The 16,111-nt window shown below is 33.6% G+C and overlaps 1 protein-coding gene across 4 annotated transcripts; it reads left to right on the forward strand.

Annotated features, from left to right (window-relative positions):
• The first annotated feature begins 7,413 nt into the window (after positions 1 to 7,413).
• LOC112750594 (uncharacterized) lies at positions 7,414 to 10,766 on the forward strand. Of its 4 annotated transcripts, none has more exons than XM_072216732.1 (3): positions 7,414 to 7,798; positions 8,725 to 8,837; positions 10,425 to 10,766. In XM_072216732.1, exons 1-3 carry the CDS (start codon positions 7,688 to 7,690, stop codon positions 10,603 to 10,605), a joined length of 405 nt encoding a protein of 134 aa, XP_072072833.1. In that variant the 5' UTR covers positions 7,414 to 7,687; the 3' UTR covers positions 10,606 to 10,766. The 4 variants fall into 4 exon arrangements, with proteins under 4 accessions (XP_072072833.1, XP_029149202.1, XP_072072834.1 ...); XM_029293369.2 differs by having other exon boundaries at positions 8,725 to 8,901; positions 10,425 to 10,675; XM_072216733.1 differs by having other exon boundaries at positions 7,619 to 7,836.
• Positions 10,767 to 16,111: the final 5,345 nt, after the last annotated feature.

Consider the following 16,111-nt stretch of genomic DNA (forward strand, 5'->3'; position numbering starts at 1 on the left):
CTCTTCGAAGCACCGCCATCATCTTGTCCTCGTCCCCCCAAAGTCGCGACTTCCTCTCCTTGGTGTCCCACCTTCGTATTTTTTTTGTCCCAGCTTTCACTTGGTACCAAAACTCAGGTTGTTATTTGTTGAACCAATTCTTTTCTTAACAAATTAGGTTCCCATGGTGCTAATATAAATCTTCTGCATGCTGTTGAATATGAGTTTGTTGGTGTAACTCTTCGCGGAGCTTAGTTGCTATTCTTGAAAAAAGATTTTAGGATAGTGAAATATATAATTCATTGTATATATTATGTAAGATTTTTTATGTTCAAGTTAAATGTAGTTATTTTTTTATTTTTTAGTCATCATAAATTTATAATCATGGGAATAAATAATTACAACAAGGAGGCTATAATTCACAAAAAAACAACTAAAAATATAATATATTTTCGAAATCAATGATTTTTTAAAAAAACTTAAGATCAATAAAGAAATATAAAATGATAAACTTAAAACATAATAGTAGTGGCTTATGTTGATGACCTCTTATGTATATATAATAGTTGGAAAAAAATTATTTGAATGAAAGTTTTATAAAATGATAAAATTAATAAAAAAAATCTCACTTCATCTGCTTATATTAATTATTATTTCATTTACTTCATTGTAATTTGAGATTTTAAGCTTATCTTTCTTATTGTAATGAAAGTCTACAACTTTGTGTTGGAGTTATGTATAAATTACCTGGATTTACAAACTCTTGCTTCATCAGTGAGTACAACCAGGATCACTCAAGCTAAGCCAGCATAGTTATCTGTAACTCAAATATATGTTTATGATGTTTATAATTGATGCTTCAATTGTATTCTTAGTGCAACAGGTATGGCATCATTGTGTCAATATGCCGACCAAAAGTCTCTTTCACGGCTAATGGTGATAAATCTTTATAAGGAATTTAATAAAAACTGTATAATTAAATTTCAGTCTTCTCACTACATTTTTCAGTGTAATTTAAACACCTATGGCTATTTCAATTGCAATCAATGTTTGATTTTAATACATACTTTGGCTGCTCATGCATAACAAGTAGTGATTATTCTTTAATTTGTACTCCATTTGTTAGATATTACTATGGAAAAAAACTGTTGCTTCAAGATGAAGTGGTTTTTTTTTTTTGCTCTCCCATCAGATTTGTGGTTATTAAGTGATGTTATTGTAGATTCTTATCACATGATTGTCAATATATTTTCCAATGCTTTTTTTTTTGCTGTTTTAGATGGTTTCATTTTGTTATTTGTGTTCATAGGAACCATTCGTGTGTTTATTTTCATGATTTGTAATGCTTCCATAAAATATTCGTAGCTGTCCGTATCAATTTGTTGAAACATTTTTGCTCATATAAGTAGATTGACCATAATGAATGTTATTAATTATGAGCTACTAATGTCATCAACCTCACAATTGTACAATCTCAGTAGGTGTAGGATGTGTAATATTCTCCATGTGTTGGTTCACCCTTTCTGCGCTTGTAGGAAGTCAACGAGGACCTATTTTTCGGGCACAAATTAATGAACACTGGCACCAAAAATCATAGTAGAGTGAAGCGAGCAACCCCAGTTGATTCCTCTGGAAAGGCGATGTCGTCATGCGCAAAATGGGAGACACCCCGTGCAAACAGTGGTGAGTGAACACTTTTTAACACTTTTTAACAATAGTAACAGGACAGTTGCCCCCATTGGACCCTTTGTACACCCATTCCTGAATTGGATATGACAAGATGATTTACAGTGGGATAAAGAAAGAAAAAATTCAAAATTATTCAGTTTTTAAGCAGTGATTTGTTATCTAACCAAGTATTACTACAACCTCGTAAAGTACCAGTACCCTTATATTGTGGTGGTTGAAAAATTTCCATGCCTCCCATAAACTAATCTCATTTGTTTTTCATTATTAAAATATTTGAAAACAAAGAATAAGCCATTGAGTACATTAGGAGGACCAATACTCGAATAAAGAGAAGGGTTGAAAATCGCAGACTTAAAAAGTTTAGCAGAATGTCACTGAAAGAATGTTAACCATTCCATCCTGGAATAAATTGTCTTAGGTTTGTCTACTTGTGAACACTGCTTACATAACGGATAATTCAAAATGGTTTTTTCTTTTAAGAGACCCTTTTATGAACATGTAATTTTTAAGTTTGAAGCTTATGTTACCTGTCTTGAATTAGTTTATGTCTCTACATGCAATCAGATTATCTGTATTTTTTATTTGGTTTGGACCTCTTTTTTAATATTTTCTTTTTTTAATTAATCTTAACCTCTATAATCATATAAAAAGTACTCCAATATTATGCATAATAATTTTGTTTATTCTCTAATTATATTTAGTTGTTTTTTTTTCATTATTTTTTCTCATAATTTTTGTCCATGTTATTATATCAAAATACTTTAATAAATTTTAAATCCATATAACAAAATAAATAGTGCAATTAATTAATTTTATTTCATGCGATACTTTTTATTGAAATCAAGCATAAAAATATAATTTGTTGTCACATAGATACTTGACAAAGTAAATTAATTAACATAATATTTAAAAATAGATAATTTTATATTTTGTTACATTTGAAACAGTAAAAAAATTATAAACACTAAGATAATTCTTGTATTTGACAAGGACTTATTAATTTTTTAAAATAAATAACTAATTATAATTATCTCTAATATCAAATGTATGACACCATAGTTGAATATACATTACTAGAAAAAAACGATTTTTTCGACGCTAAAAATCGACGGTTATTTCTGCTGTCGATATTTATCGACGGCTTGCTGTCGATATTGCTAGAAAAAAAATTAAAAATAAAATATTAAAATCGACGGCCAAGTCGTCGATAATGTTATGATACATAATATTATCGTCACATTATCGACGAACTTGGGGCTGAAAATAATTTTATTTTAAAATCGACGAAAACGGCGTCGATTTTATTAATTATTAAAATATCGACAACAATTACCGTCGATAAATTTTAACGGTCTAGATCATTTTCTAAAACCAAATAAACGATATAGATTTAATATATAAAATAGATGCATAGAGTATCGATTGTTTTTAATTTAAAATCGACAAATGTGCCGTCGATTTTTATCATTAAAAAACACTTACCCCCGTCGACTTCCCGCGTCCAGAGAATTCAGAAACACAATTTCCTTTTACCCAAAATTCCCCATTTCAGCACCATCCCGCGTCATTCTCCGCTGCCGTCGCCACTCCATCACGGTTGCTTCACCGGCGCTCCTCAACACACACTCTCTCTCAACCATAAACCCTACTCCAACGCCTTACTCAAAGCAAGGGTTTTCGGCGAGGTAAAACTCCAGCGAGGGTCAGTTTCCATTCTTTCTTCTTTGTTTAGGGTTTATTCATAAGTTATTCGATTCAACATGTATTTGATAAGAATTGAATGTTGTCAAGGATGACAGGTAGGAGCACGTAATTTGAAAACACTTACCGTCACTGGTTCCGAAGTTCCCTTTACCATTGTCGCTGGTTCTACTTGCCGTCGCTGCTAGCTCGTGCTTATCCAATGGCCTGGTGAGGGTGAGTTACCTGCTCCCCTGCTTGTGTTTGGATTCTTCCCTACTCCCCTGCTCCCCTACTTAGCTAATTAATTTGTTGATTTGGGGTTTCATATTTTAGATAATTAGTTTGTTGATTGGTTTTTAATGGATGATTTAGTAATTAGGCTTTAAATTTAGATTTTTAATTTAGTTTGTTTATTGATTGACAAAACATATGGAGGGAGGGAATTTGCATTACTAAATCATGTGTTATTTTGGAAAATATATAAATCTGAACAACTCAGGTTGTTGAGCTTATATACTTTTTTTTAGGTGTCTTGTTACTAGATCCTGCCATTTTATCATTAAATTATTTCTTCTTTATAAACCCTGTTTAGAGCCATAGTCCTTGCCATGAATCAACATTAAATTATTTCTTTTTTATAAACCCTATTCAATAGAAAAGTTGTTCAATGCTGGAAATTTTATTTCTTTAGTTCCTGGATAGAAACTCTTGAATTTTTGGTAGTCTCAAAAATTTGATGGTTGCCAGTTTTGAAAAGTCAAAAATTTGTTCACCACTGTTGTTGGCATTTTCTTCCTTGATGGCTAGAATTTCCCTCAATTGAGAGCAATCCAAGACCACAAGCTCTTCAAGATTTTTTTCAAGTGTTTTGGCGACAGGACCAGAAAATATGTTTTCCAACCTTTTACAATCTTGAACCCATATCTTATGCAAATTGTTTTACTTAAGAATCCCTTCAAGCTGGTTTTTCTTCATGTTGAACATGTGCTCTAATTTTGGTTTTTCTTAGAAGCTGATGGCTTATTTTCCCAAGCGAGGTCAAACATAGCTTTCATTGACTTGCAATTTGTAACCAACAGTTTATCTTTATCTTTATGCTTTATTAGTACTGTTATTAATTTAATCTTTATATTATAATTAATTTTCCAAGGGCTTTGTAATAATAAGTTTATTATAATTAATCTTTATATTAATATTTGTAATATAAATTCTTCACTTTCTTCGAATATCACTAAATGACTAGATGCTTTCCAGTTTCCATTATTCATATTTTTTCATGTATCCTATCCCAATCTATCAATGTCCAATAAGACCAAATCAAGGTCTAATAAGTAGTTTTCTTCTAACGTCAGATTTAGATATATATGGGAAAAAAAGTAGAATAAATTATAAAAATAAATGAGAAGATAACCTTAGCTTGACTGACCAAGTGTTTTGCCCATGAATTCACGTTAATAAGATATATGTTTGTTTGCTGTGTTTCTTCCAATGTCTAAGGAACAAATTAACATGGGATATTATAATATAGAGAAAAGGACAAATAGGTCCCTGACTTTTTGCTCTGCGGACATTTTTGTCCCTGACCATTGAAAAATAATTTTAAGTCCCTGACCTTCACAAAACTTGGACGGATCAGTCCCTCCGTCCAAATGCCTCCGTCAGGGACTGATCTGTCCAAGTTTTGTGAAGGTCAGGGACTTAAAAGTATTTTTCAATGATTAGGGATGAAAATTTCCGCGGAGCAAAATGTTAGGGACCTATTTGTCCTTTTCTCTATAATATATACAAGCTGAAACCAAGGTCTATATATAATACAAGTAGGTTAGAAATATAATTATTCGTGTACTTCTTTTTATATGTCAGATTAATTATTTTTATGAATGATTAATTCTAAGTACAATGACAATTTGGTCAGGGCTGTTAAGGTGTGGAAAGAGCTGCAGATTAAGGTGGATAAATTATCTGAGGCCTGATATCAAGAGAGGGAATTTCACCATTGAAGAAGAAGAAACCATCATCAAGCTTCATGAAATGCTTGGCAACAGGTACATATTCATGATTCATGATACATGCATGTCATCCTCTCTCATCATGTTCTATATATCTTTAATATGCATGGATGATTCTGTTTTCTTGATTTAATAGTTATCTTTAATTTGTAAATAAAATGGTTGATTCAGTAGTACTAGTTTTCATCTCCTGTTTCAAGAAGCTGGATTATTATTCATGAGTTCACAGAAGAAAATTAAAAGCTAGGCCACATTATTGATGAGTTGAAGGTATTCTACCACCTTAATTTGACTCTCCAAATAAAATTAAATACCATGCATTTTCATTATTTTAAAAATATCTTTCACATTAGAATTAAAATTTTAATTTAATTGATATTATGGTCATCTTTGTAAATTGTACAGGACCTGAATAATTCTATTGAAATAATGTCAAAAAGAAGTAAGAGATAGAACTAATAATTTGAGAACATGAGAAGACCCTATTACACGCATTAAGATAACAAAATGTGGGGCTATACAAGATTCTCTTATAGATTTGTGGCTTGTGCAAGAATCTTAGTGTGGCAGTTTATGTCACATGCATTCTATAGTACTATGTGCAACACATGCATATATAGTAGTATCAAAACATTGAGTTTCATTGTTCACTCTCCAACGTAATCTACAATTAGAATGAATGGGAACTACTTATGAAAATATATAGCGTCATGGATGGGTTAGTTAGAACTTAGAATCATTTCATTTCTTTATTAGCTTAACAAGGCAATATACGGCCTAAAACAGGCTCCCAGGACTTGGTTCTTAACTCTTTCTTCTACTTTACATATTTTTTGTTTTAAGAATACTAAATCAGATCCATTTCTATTCATAAGAAGAACAACTGACTCGATCATTTTTCTATTAGCCTATGTGGATTACATTTTGATTACAGGTAGACTGAACTTACTTACACAGGAAAAATATGTTGTATACCTATTAACTAAAATGAATATGTTGCAGGAAAATCATGTTCCAACACCAATGGTTTCTTCTACAAAACTGACAAAATTCATAACAGAAAGGAGTTGAAGAAGAGATTGAGCAACATATTCCATTTAGTATAAATTTTAATATTTAGTATAAATTTTATTTTTATATTTAAAAATTTATTTGTCTTGTTATCTAATATTTTGTATAAATTTTATTTTTATATTTAAAAGTTTATTTGTATTAATGGTTTACTATTTTTCAAATAGAAAAAAATTTAAACATATAACTATTAAAATTGACGGTAAAGTTGTCGCTTTTAAAAGTAAAATAGACAAATCTAAATAATTAAATCGACGGCAGCTGTGTCAATTCTATTCAATTATATCGACGGCGTTGTCGTCGATTTTATTAAACATATTATAGACAAAAGTGTTGTTGATTTTTTTGAGTTAAATATCGACACAAAGGCCGTCGATTTTATTGAATCAATTATAGACAAAGAAAGCGTCGATTTTAAATAATAATATCGACGGCAATGTTGTCGATTTTAGTAAGAATGTAAAATTCTCACACCCATATTACAGACGGAACAAATGTCGATTTTATTAAATTATTATCAACGGCAAAAAATGTCGTCGATTTTATTAGCATTTTGAAAAATCGACAAGCTTTATAGCGACCAACTGCGCCGTCTATTTTGTCGTCGAATTTCAATATTATCGACAGTTTAGCCGTCGATTTGGCCGTCGATTTTAACGACGTTTCTTGTAGTGATACAAAATTTTAATTTTCGGCCCTTCTACTGTTTGATTTCTAGATCTGTTGCTGTGAGTCTGAGGTTATTTGCTTTACTTAAGTAGTCTATCGTATATTTCAGGTCATCAGCGACTGCTATCGAGCAGGATGATACGTATGTTGCCAGCAGCCGGTCTTCCGTTGTAGCTTGTAGCCAAGTAAGACGTAACCCAACTTTTAACATAATAAATGTTTGGTTCTTTCACAACATGATGTGTGAAACTCATACAACTTTTCAAGATCTACAAATTTTTCTGCATTTTGATTCGTGGCTGCAGAAGTGTAGCCGTATCACCAGGAGTGTAGTCACAACTGTCTTGAGTTTGTAGTCCGATGTAAGACACCTGATTGACACTTTTGATCGACAGAATGAGATGCTAGTAGATCTACGATATACTATCGTTAGCCTTATTTGACAAAATAATCAGGGTTTTACTTCGGAGGGTATCACAAATGTGTCATCCGACTATGTATGTGGTGGAAAGAAAAGGCTCAAAGAGCATCATTCAGACAAAGGTAAGGTAAAAAACGAGTCACAGCGACCCCCACATGTAGCTTGGATGGCGCAAATGACCCTACATACATACCACCGCCGAAGACAGAGATCAGCATGGATCACATGCTATTTAGGTAGCACAAAGGCAAAGAAGAAATCCAATCAGCGAGACAAGGTATGAAGAAAGATGTCAGAACAAAAAATCCCGAATTGGTAACGTATTTGAAGTTGAATACCTTAAAGCTTTTATTGGGGATTTTTTTGTTGGAAATATTTTTCTGCCAATCACTAATCACTTTACTATCTTCCATTTAAGAGGTTATGTTGGTTTAGTGTTGCTAATTGTGTGTTACTTGCTTTGAAAATGATTAAAATCTTATTGAACACTAATAACAGCCAAATTCTCCTTTTATGGTAAGGTGACTCTAAGTTTTAATTTGTTACGATATTCAACAATATTTATTACAAGCTGTGAGTACCTTATGAGACGAAGCTTGACGTGGATCAATGTTTGTGATAGTGAATTAGGAAATATGTGCTGAAATTTTTTATCGTGTGCAAAATAATTTCTCTATGTGTCCTTTAATTGACTACACGGTTGCTTCATGTTTAGTTTGGCCTAGTCTTTGTAACCTTATAGGACTCTCAACAACATCATCACAATGTGGGCTACTTTGACTTTCTGGTCAATGTGTAGTTGTTGCCTGCTGCTGAATGGTATTGATTTATTATTATTACTGTTGTTATTACCATTATTGCCTCATTATTATTGCATGGTTGTTGTGCTGCATTTGAATGTACTTGAAATAAAGCCTAACGAAGGGAACGACCTTCTTTTAGTTGGAGGAAAATTATAAAATTATCAGTGTTATGGTATATATTTTGTCTACATTTATTTTCTTAGCTGAAGTAAGTGCTCTGTTGACATTTGGTTACGTGTAATTGGCCCTTCTATATTATGTATGTGAAACTTTCAAATCCTAGATTCGATTAACAGTGTCGTATTGTTTTTAAGAATTGATATATACATATACAAGCATGATGGAAAAAAATATTTAAATGTACTTACAGTTGACTTATTCCCCATTAATGACTCTACAGGTGGACCTCACGACAGATTCCGTAGGCCATGATGAATTCGTCACGCCATACGGTCGAAGGGATACTAAATGCAAGCTTGACGACGATAAATGTTACAACAGATTCCCATTGAGGTATAGTGGTGGAAAGAAACAAATACTTGAGGTCATGCTGGTGAAACTAGATAGGATCCTAAAGGTAGATCATGTTGTAGTTGTGGGAATTTCATTTAGTATTTATGCATTATTACCTTACGCTTATACTTGACGCGGTGTTATTATAACATGTGGCAGTGAATGGACCTAGCATTTTCACCCAATGGAGTTCTATTTTGACAGTTGAATTTGATCAATAATTTAGATTAGCCATAATAGTTAAAGATTAGATGCAGAGACCATACATATGACACTGCACAAACAAATATTGCATGATATCCCTTATTCAAATGCTGTCCAAAACGGTACATATCATTTTTCAAAGAGAATGACTAGATGAAAAACTAATGAATTCTTATAGAGGATTTATTTATTCTAAAACAAAAAATGTATATGCCTAATTCTAAAACAGAACTAATTAAAATGACAGCAAATACAATAAGAATCCTATTTTAGCAACAGTGAGTTTTTGTGATTTAAGCGTGATTTCAAGATTTTAAGCCTCTATTTTTACTCTCTAAGACCCTAAAACTTAGTTTTAATTACAGTGAGGGAGTTGAACCTTGAGAGGCTAATAACTTGCGAGTGAAGAAAGATTGTGAATGGGTGATGTAATTTGAGAAGTGCGGGAAATGCAGAGTCTTGCGACGAATTGTTGTGAATAATGAACATGACCTGAATGAGAATGACGAAATGTTGATGAGTTATAATTGATAATATGAATTGAGATTGAATGAATGTATGTTTGTGATATCTGGTCAGTAGCAAGGATTGTGGCTCGTCCCACTTGCTCTGGGTCAAAGTCTGACATGTGATAATGATGATAATTAATTAAGAATGAATGGATGTATCTTTGTGATACCCAGGCAGTAGCAAGGATTGTGGTTCGTCCCGCTTGCTCCAGGTCAGTGATTGTGACGCCTGGGTAGTAGCGGCAGTAGTGGATTATTCCACTTGCTCCAAGTTGAGCTTTTAAACACCCGCCTAGGTAGTAGCGGTTGTAGTGGTTCTTCCACTCGCTCTGGGTTAAGCGGGTAGTAACAAAGGGGTTGTAGCTCAAACCCACTTACTACGCGATGGGAGTTTCTGTCCTTGGTTAACTACCAAGACGTGTCAGGTTGGCTATATAACCGACAGATGATATTATCAGCCATAGGGCAGGCTTACATCATGTGTATATGCGTATTTTGTTTGATTGTGCATTTAATTGGGCTTGCCTATGTGATTATCATGCTTACCTATTATATTCACTACCTGCTGTAATTGTATCCTATTTGTGTTTGTCATTGTCTATTTTGTTTGTCTGTGTGGTTCTACTGGTGTTTTGGAGGATAGTGGAGGAAGGTGAATAGTTGTAGGTTCAACTTAGAGTTTAGTTAGGATTAAGAACATTAGAGAGCTACCCCACTTATGGCTACTATTTTAAATCTTTAAGTTTTAAAAACTGAGTGTCGAAGTTCTAGGATTGCCTCTGGCTTTTTAAGGACCTTATATATTATGTATGTAGGCACCACTACCATGCTGAGAACCTCCAGTTCTCATTTCATACGTGTTGTTATTTTTCAGATGCAGGTTGAGAAGTACCACACTGTGTATTCTGGAGACTCTGAGAAAGCGAAGAACTCTTGGGACACTGGGTTGTATTTTGTTTATGAGTCCTGCTAGGGAGCCAATGGAATATTTGTACAATGTGTACAATAGGCTATATGAGTTAAAAAATGAACATCACCCATACTATCTAGAATAACCATCCGGGTACTAGGGATAATAAACATCTCATCCCAAAAGTTTAAGCTAATTTTGGGGTTCACCAAGGATCGAACTCTTGACCTTTCAGATCTAGAGCTCTGATACCATGTCATGATACCACTCATCCCAAAAGCTTCAGCTGACGGGAAAAGATAACACTAATGGTTATATCTCTAATACTGAATCGGACATATCTAAACCTCCATTGTACATATTGTACAAATATTCCATTGGCTCCCTATACTTCCTCTTTGTTTATATTTATATATGTATAGATTCTCCACCTTGTATTTTATGCTTGTCCCTCTTAGAGGTTGACACGGAGAAACAGGTTGTCGATTTTCTATTTTGGGTTATTTTGGGGTGTATATATATGTATATGTATACTCTGGTCGGTCTCTCTTTCGTAGGCCGAGCCTAGAGCTTGTTAATTGCATACTTGGAACTCTGATCTTATATATATATTATCTTTTCCGTTCGATCTTATCCACCTTTCTAATTCTATTCGATCGTGATTGTTGCGTTATTCTGCTTGTATTTCATTCAATAACTTTTCTTCAAGGCTCCTAGATAAACCTCCTTTTCAACTATATTTTATATATAATTTTACTTTTAGAGGTCGTAATATCTCACCTCAATTTTATGACTTAAGCATAAGATTAAGTGTGGTAGGATGTTACGTTATGGTATCAGAGCAGTTCGTTCCCGTAGAGCCTGGGCAATTAACTGACTATGCTTCTGAGCATACTCTGGCTATGTGCATATGCTATTTAGGATGTCTGCTTGACATGTATAGCATGAATATTCATGAGCATTACCTTTGGAGATTCGAAACACTAGACTTGAGATATTAAGACTGATCACCTTAATATCAATTGTTCGGTGTGGATAGGACCCAAAGGGTGACTCGTGGACGTGAGTGAGGTGATACGGTTGATTTTCTCAGTTGCTGCTGTGGAAGCTACTACTTAAGGGATGGAGTATGAAAATTGCGAGGACATTGAGACCGTTAGACTGAGAAGGAGAAGTTGCAAGAGATAAACCGTTGCAAAGATCGGTAGAATGTTGAGGTAATTGCAATAACTAGATTTATAGAGCAGTGTGTGACTGGGAAATACCACATTCATCCATAGTCTAAGATAGGGATAAAAACCCAAAACTAAAAATGTCAAGCTTAGTATTTAACTTAGAACCAAACCGAAACGCTCCGACTAGGATATTGCCATTAGAGCTTGCTGAGTTTAGTGAGGGTTTTGGTTGGCATTGGATGAATGATCAAATTCTTAGAGATAAATGAATCAGAGTGCAGCAACGAAAGTGCGTAGACTAGGAAGACCTTAGGACTACTATACATTGAGTTAAAAGGAGGATTATGCTCATGAACTCGCATGGCGGATGATATTTTTGAGGGCGAAAATTTCTGTTAAGGGGTAGGATGTAAAACCCACAAAATCAGTAGATAATTAGCTAATAAATTAATTATTAATAAAAGAAATTAGAAAATTGAATTTTATAGTTTAATGAGATAGAACTAATTAAAATAAGAATTTTGACACTAATTTTCAAGAATTTAGCCCAAGATTGGGCTAAATGGACCGAACCGAACAAATCGAGCCCATAATGGGCCAAGGCCCAACTCAAACCTCATATTAATGAATAGCTTAGCTCTTCCTTCCTCGAATCTTGAGGGAAACACGCTGGAAATTTCAAAAAGGGGGGAGGAACAAAGAAAATCACAAAAGGCTAGATTTCAATCTCACATAACTTTTGATCCGGAGCTCCGATTGACGAGCCGTAAGCGGGTACGTGTTCATCACAAAATTCTCTACAAAACCCATCCAACAATTTCATAAGAAAATCTCGGTTTCTCCCTCAGCCATGCTCTCCCTAATTTCGAAATTCAATGAACAAGTATGTTGAATTTTGTGTAATTTTGGTGTTTAACTTCGAATTAACTTGCGAATATTGTCGGATTTAGCTTGTCTGAGCTGTGGGTGAGGTAAGCACCCTCAAAACCCTTGTGTACTGTTGAATTAGTGAACTCTATGTTGATTATAATGACAATTATGAGAGGTTGAAATTGGTTGTTGAATGGAGTCAATTTGAGAAATTGGAAGCTATAAGGTTAACTTTGGAGGCTGGGTTTGTTGGTTAGAGATTGGAGTGGTGGAGTTTGTGGCGCGTGAACACTTGAGGTGTTCCGAGTTTAACGAAGAATTGGCCAAGGTATGTTTTTGGTTTCTCGTATATAATATGTAATGTGTTGTGAAAACTTAGGCTAGATGACCATAGGATAAGTTTGGATTGAATGTTTGGTTGTTGAGGTGATTAGGGAGTGATGAATTCGAGCACCTCATGATCGTACCAAAAGTAAGTGTGTGTGATTAATTCGAGCACCTCATGATCATACCAAAAGTAAGGCGTTACTAACCTAATTCCTTTTATTATCTATTTAATATTGAGCCTTTACATGTAAATTTACCGATGGTTTTACTAAAACCATAACTTTTTCAACAAGTACAAACAACACATATTCACATTCTTAATATTAATAAATACGTTGTAGCATTACATACAAAAGCAATTACAGAACCTAACCTTCTAAATAAAACTCTAACTAACAAGGCAAGGAGAAAATAAATTCTAGCAACTCAACTCGTAAACATATTCCTCTATGCTCCCGCAGCTTCACAATAAGCCTTCGCACCTGTAGCTGAAAGGGATGGAGATAGGGGGTAAGAACTGGGGAGTTCTTAGTAGGGTCGGAATTAGAAGTTTAGTTCATTTTATATATACTTGGTCAGCAATAACAGTCAACAAGGGACATTCCAATTCAACAATTATATAACATAGAAACCAATCACAAGCACACACAATCATAGAAAATAGAATCACAAACAAGTATGTACAAACAAGTATGATGGATGTCTATCCCTAGTGCAGGTAATGAGCTCATCTGTCGGTTTTGACCCGCTCCCAATGCAACTCAGCAACCTTTGTCTGAGTTTGGTTTCCAGCGTCATAATCTTTGTAAGCAACCTCTATCTTAAAGGTGCGACTCTCTTGAGCCGATGTATGCAAACATAACCTCTGTAAGCAACTTCTGTCTTACAGGTGAGGCTCTCTCTAGCCAATGTATGTAGCGATAACCTCTGCAAGCAACTTCTGTCTTACAGGTGCGACCATCCCCTGGATTGGCCGATGTATCTCTGGAAGCAAATCTCGGTGGACTCACCACCATATCTCTGCTCGTCTTTAGCAGGTACATAATCATCTTAGCTCGTTCTTTCTTTCATTTCTTTTATTCATACTATCTGCTCTCCTGTTGTAGAGGTTCTTTAGATTCCTTTAATCATTGCTCTCTGCTCTTCTGTGGCAGAGGTTTCTTTAATATTTTTTCTTTCTTTTTCTTTTTCTTTCTTCTTCTTTCTTTCTTATCGTTCATAATATAAATCATCCTCTCATTAATGTTCCTTCGCCTTTCCCTAAGTGTCTTATGGAAAAGAATTATAAAGTTCTTTAATTAAGTCTGTGTTCTCTAAAATTTTTAGGATTACTTTGCTTGCTTGCTTACTCATTAATATTACACATTATAATATTCTTACAAAATAATATCTTTGACAAATACTAATTATAATAATAATTTATTTTAATATAAATAAATAATTTTAAAGAAGTATATAAAATAATATTTATAATCTTCTTTTAAAACTTAGTTTATAAAATCTTATTTTTAAACTTTATTAACTTTTTAATATTCTATTTTTAACTTTGATATTTTATAAAATTATATTTGAACTCCCACTTATTTTCATATTTATAAAAACAACCCTAGTCTTTTACAAAATACCCATTTTACCCTTTGAAAAATACAATTTAATTACTAATCTTTCTCTTAAATCAAAACCGAAACCCTTAGCCCCTTTCCTTTCAAAATATTACTTTTATTTTAATCCGTTCTCGTGTTTCTCGGTTACTGATTCTTCGTAACTTTTAATTTAATCACTCGACCATCAAATCTCACCAAATTTATATTTTATTTTCAACGATATTCCAGCCCAAAATTCATCAAAACACCCCAGGTGGCCGTTCACATATTGCCGAACCAACAAATCACAATCAACAATAATAACTCAACCAAATTAAATCATTCAAACTCAAACAATAATCAACCAAATCAACATTCACTTATCAAATTCACATTTAATTATTATAAAGTTACCAAACCTTACCTCCGTACGAAATCAAAACGACGAAAGCTCTGGAGAAGCCTTCTGACCGAGCTGTCGAAGAAGAAAATGTCAGGAATCGTCTGTGCCTCCTAGAACTTTAGTTGGCCGAACTCAAGGGCTAAGAGAGTTATATCACTGTCGACTTCTGCCAGATAAAAATGACGCCAATACATAGAAGAGGAGGATACGAACACTTTTATCAGATTAGATTTTTTTTGGGGTTACGGATCGCAAGAAATCGAAACCAAAAGTTCGGTAGAAGTTACGGTTCTCTCTGTCGCCCTCACGGTGCATGAAATGAAAACCCAATGAAAGTAATTGATGATGATTGATATAAAGTGGCTAGGTGTCATGCTTACAATGATAAGTAATTAGGTGTTAAGCTTCTTTTTTTTCTTTCTTCATTTGGTTCGGTTATTGAGAAGAGAAATAAAGATTATGATGATGATAATATTAGATGGTGATGATATAGGTTAATTTTAACTGAAGTGTCATGATTATATATTGCATTCACATTTCATTTCTTTTCCTTGTCCCCTTATTGGCTTCGGCCATCAGTAAGAAAGTAACTACTACTACTACTACTAATAATTCTTTTTTTTTTTTTGAAATATCTCATTATAATAAAAATAGTTTAAAAATTCTAATAGATTTTAAACTCAAAATATCATAAAATTTAATTTAATTATTTTTAAGAGAAATAATTTTCTTTAAATAAAATAATAAATCATGAATAACTCATTATATAATTTTTAAAAATTCAGAATGTTACACAGATGCTGTCAGATTCTGACCTTCACGCACTTGAAGGAGCATTTCTGGAGCTACAGAAGTTTAAATGGTGCGCTTTCAATGACTCTAGAAAGCTAACATCCAGGTCTTTCCAGAAATATATAATAGTCTATACTTTGCTTTGGAAATGAAGGCCCAAAACTAGCGTTTAACGCCAGCCACCAACCCCATTCCTAGTGTCCAATGCCCAGAAGGAGGCAGCTGGCATCCAATGCTCATTTAGGAGTCCCAAGCTAGTGTTCAATGCCCTAGAGGCGGTACCAACTTGTGGCTTCACTCAAGCTCAGCTCAAACACTCACCAAGTGGGCCCAGAAAGTGGATTTTTGCACTATAGGACTAGTTATCTTATTTCTGTAATTCTTAGTTATCAGATTAGTATATATAGAACAAAAATTACCCTTATTCGGAACCTTTATACCATATTTTTGAATACATTACTTTTCTGTATAGTATAGTTACTAACCTCCTAGGTTAAGGTT

The sequence above is a fragment of the Arachis hypogaea genome, chromosome 15 (genome assembly GCF_003086295.3).
Source record: "Arachis hypogaea cultivar Tifrunner chromosome 15, arahy.Tifrunner.gnm2.J5K5, whole genome shotgun sequence".
NCBI lineage: Eukaryota > Viridiplantae > Streptophyta > Magnoliopsida > Fabales > Fabaceae > Arachis > Arachis hypogaea.

What these genes read in the sequence shown, in the direction of transcription:
- LOC112750594 (XM_072216732.1), top strand. Translation starts at nt 7,688, where the DNA reads ATGGCGCAAATGACCCTACATACATACCACCGCCGAAGACAGAGATCA. An exon ending in AATCCAATCAGCGAGACAAG is followed by an intron (nt 7,799 to 8,724) that starts GTATGAAGAAAG and finishes ATGACTCTACAG; the next exon opens with GTGGACCTCACGACAGATTC. An exon ending in TACAACAGATTCCCATTGAG is followed by an intron (nt 8,838 to 10,424) that starts GTATAGTGGTGG and finishes GTTATTTTTCAG; the next exon opens with ATGCAGGTTGAGAAGTACCA.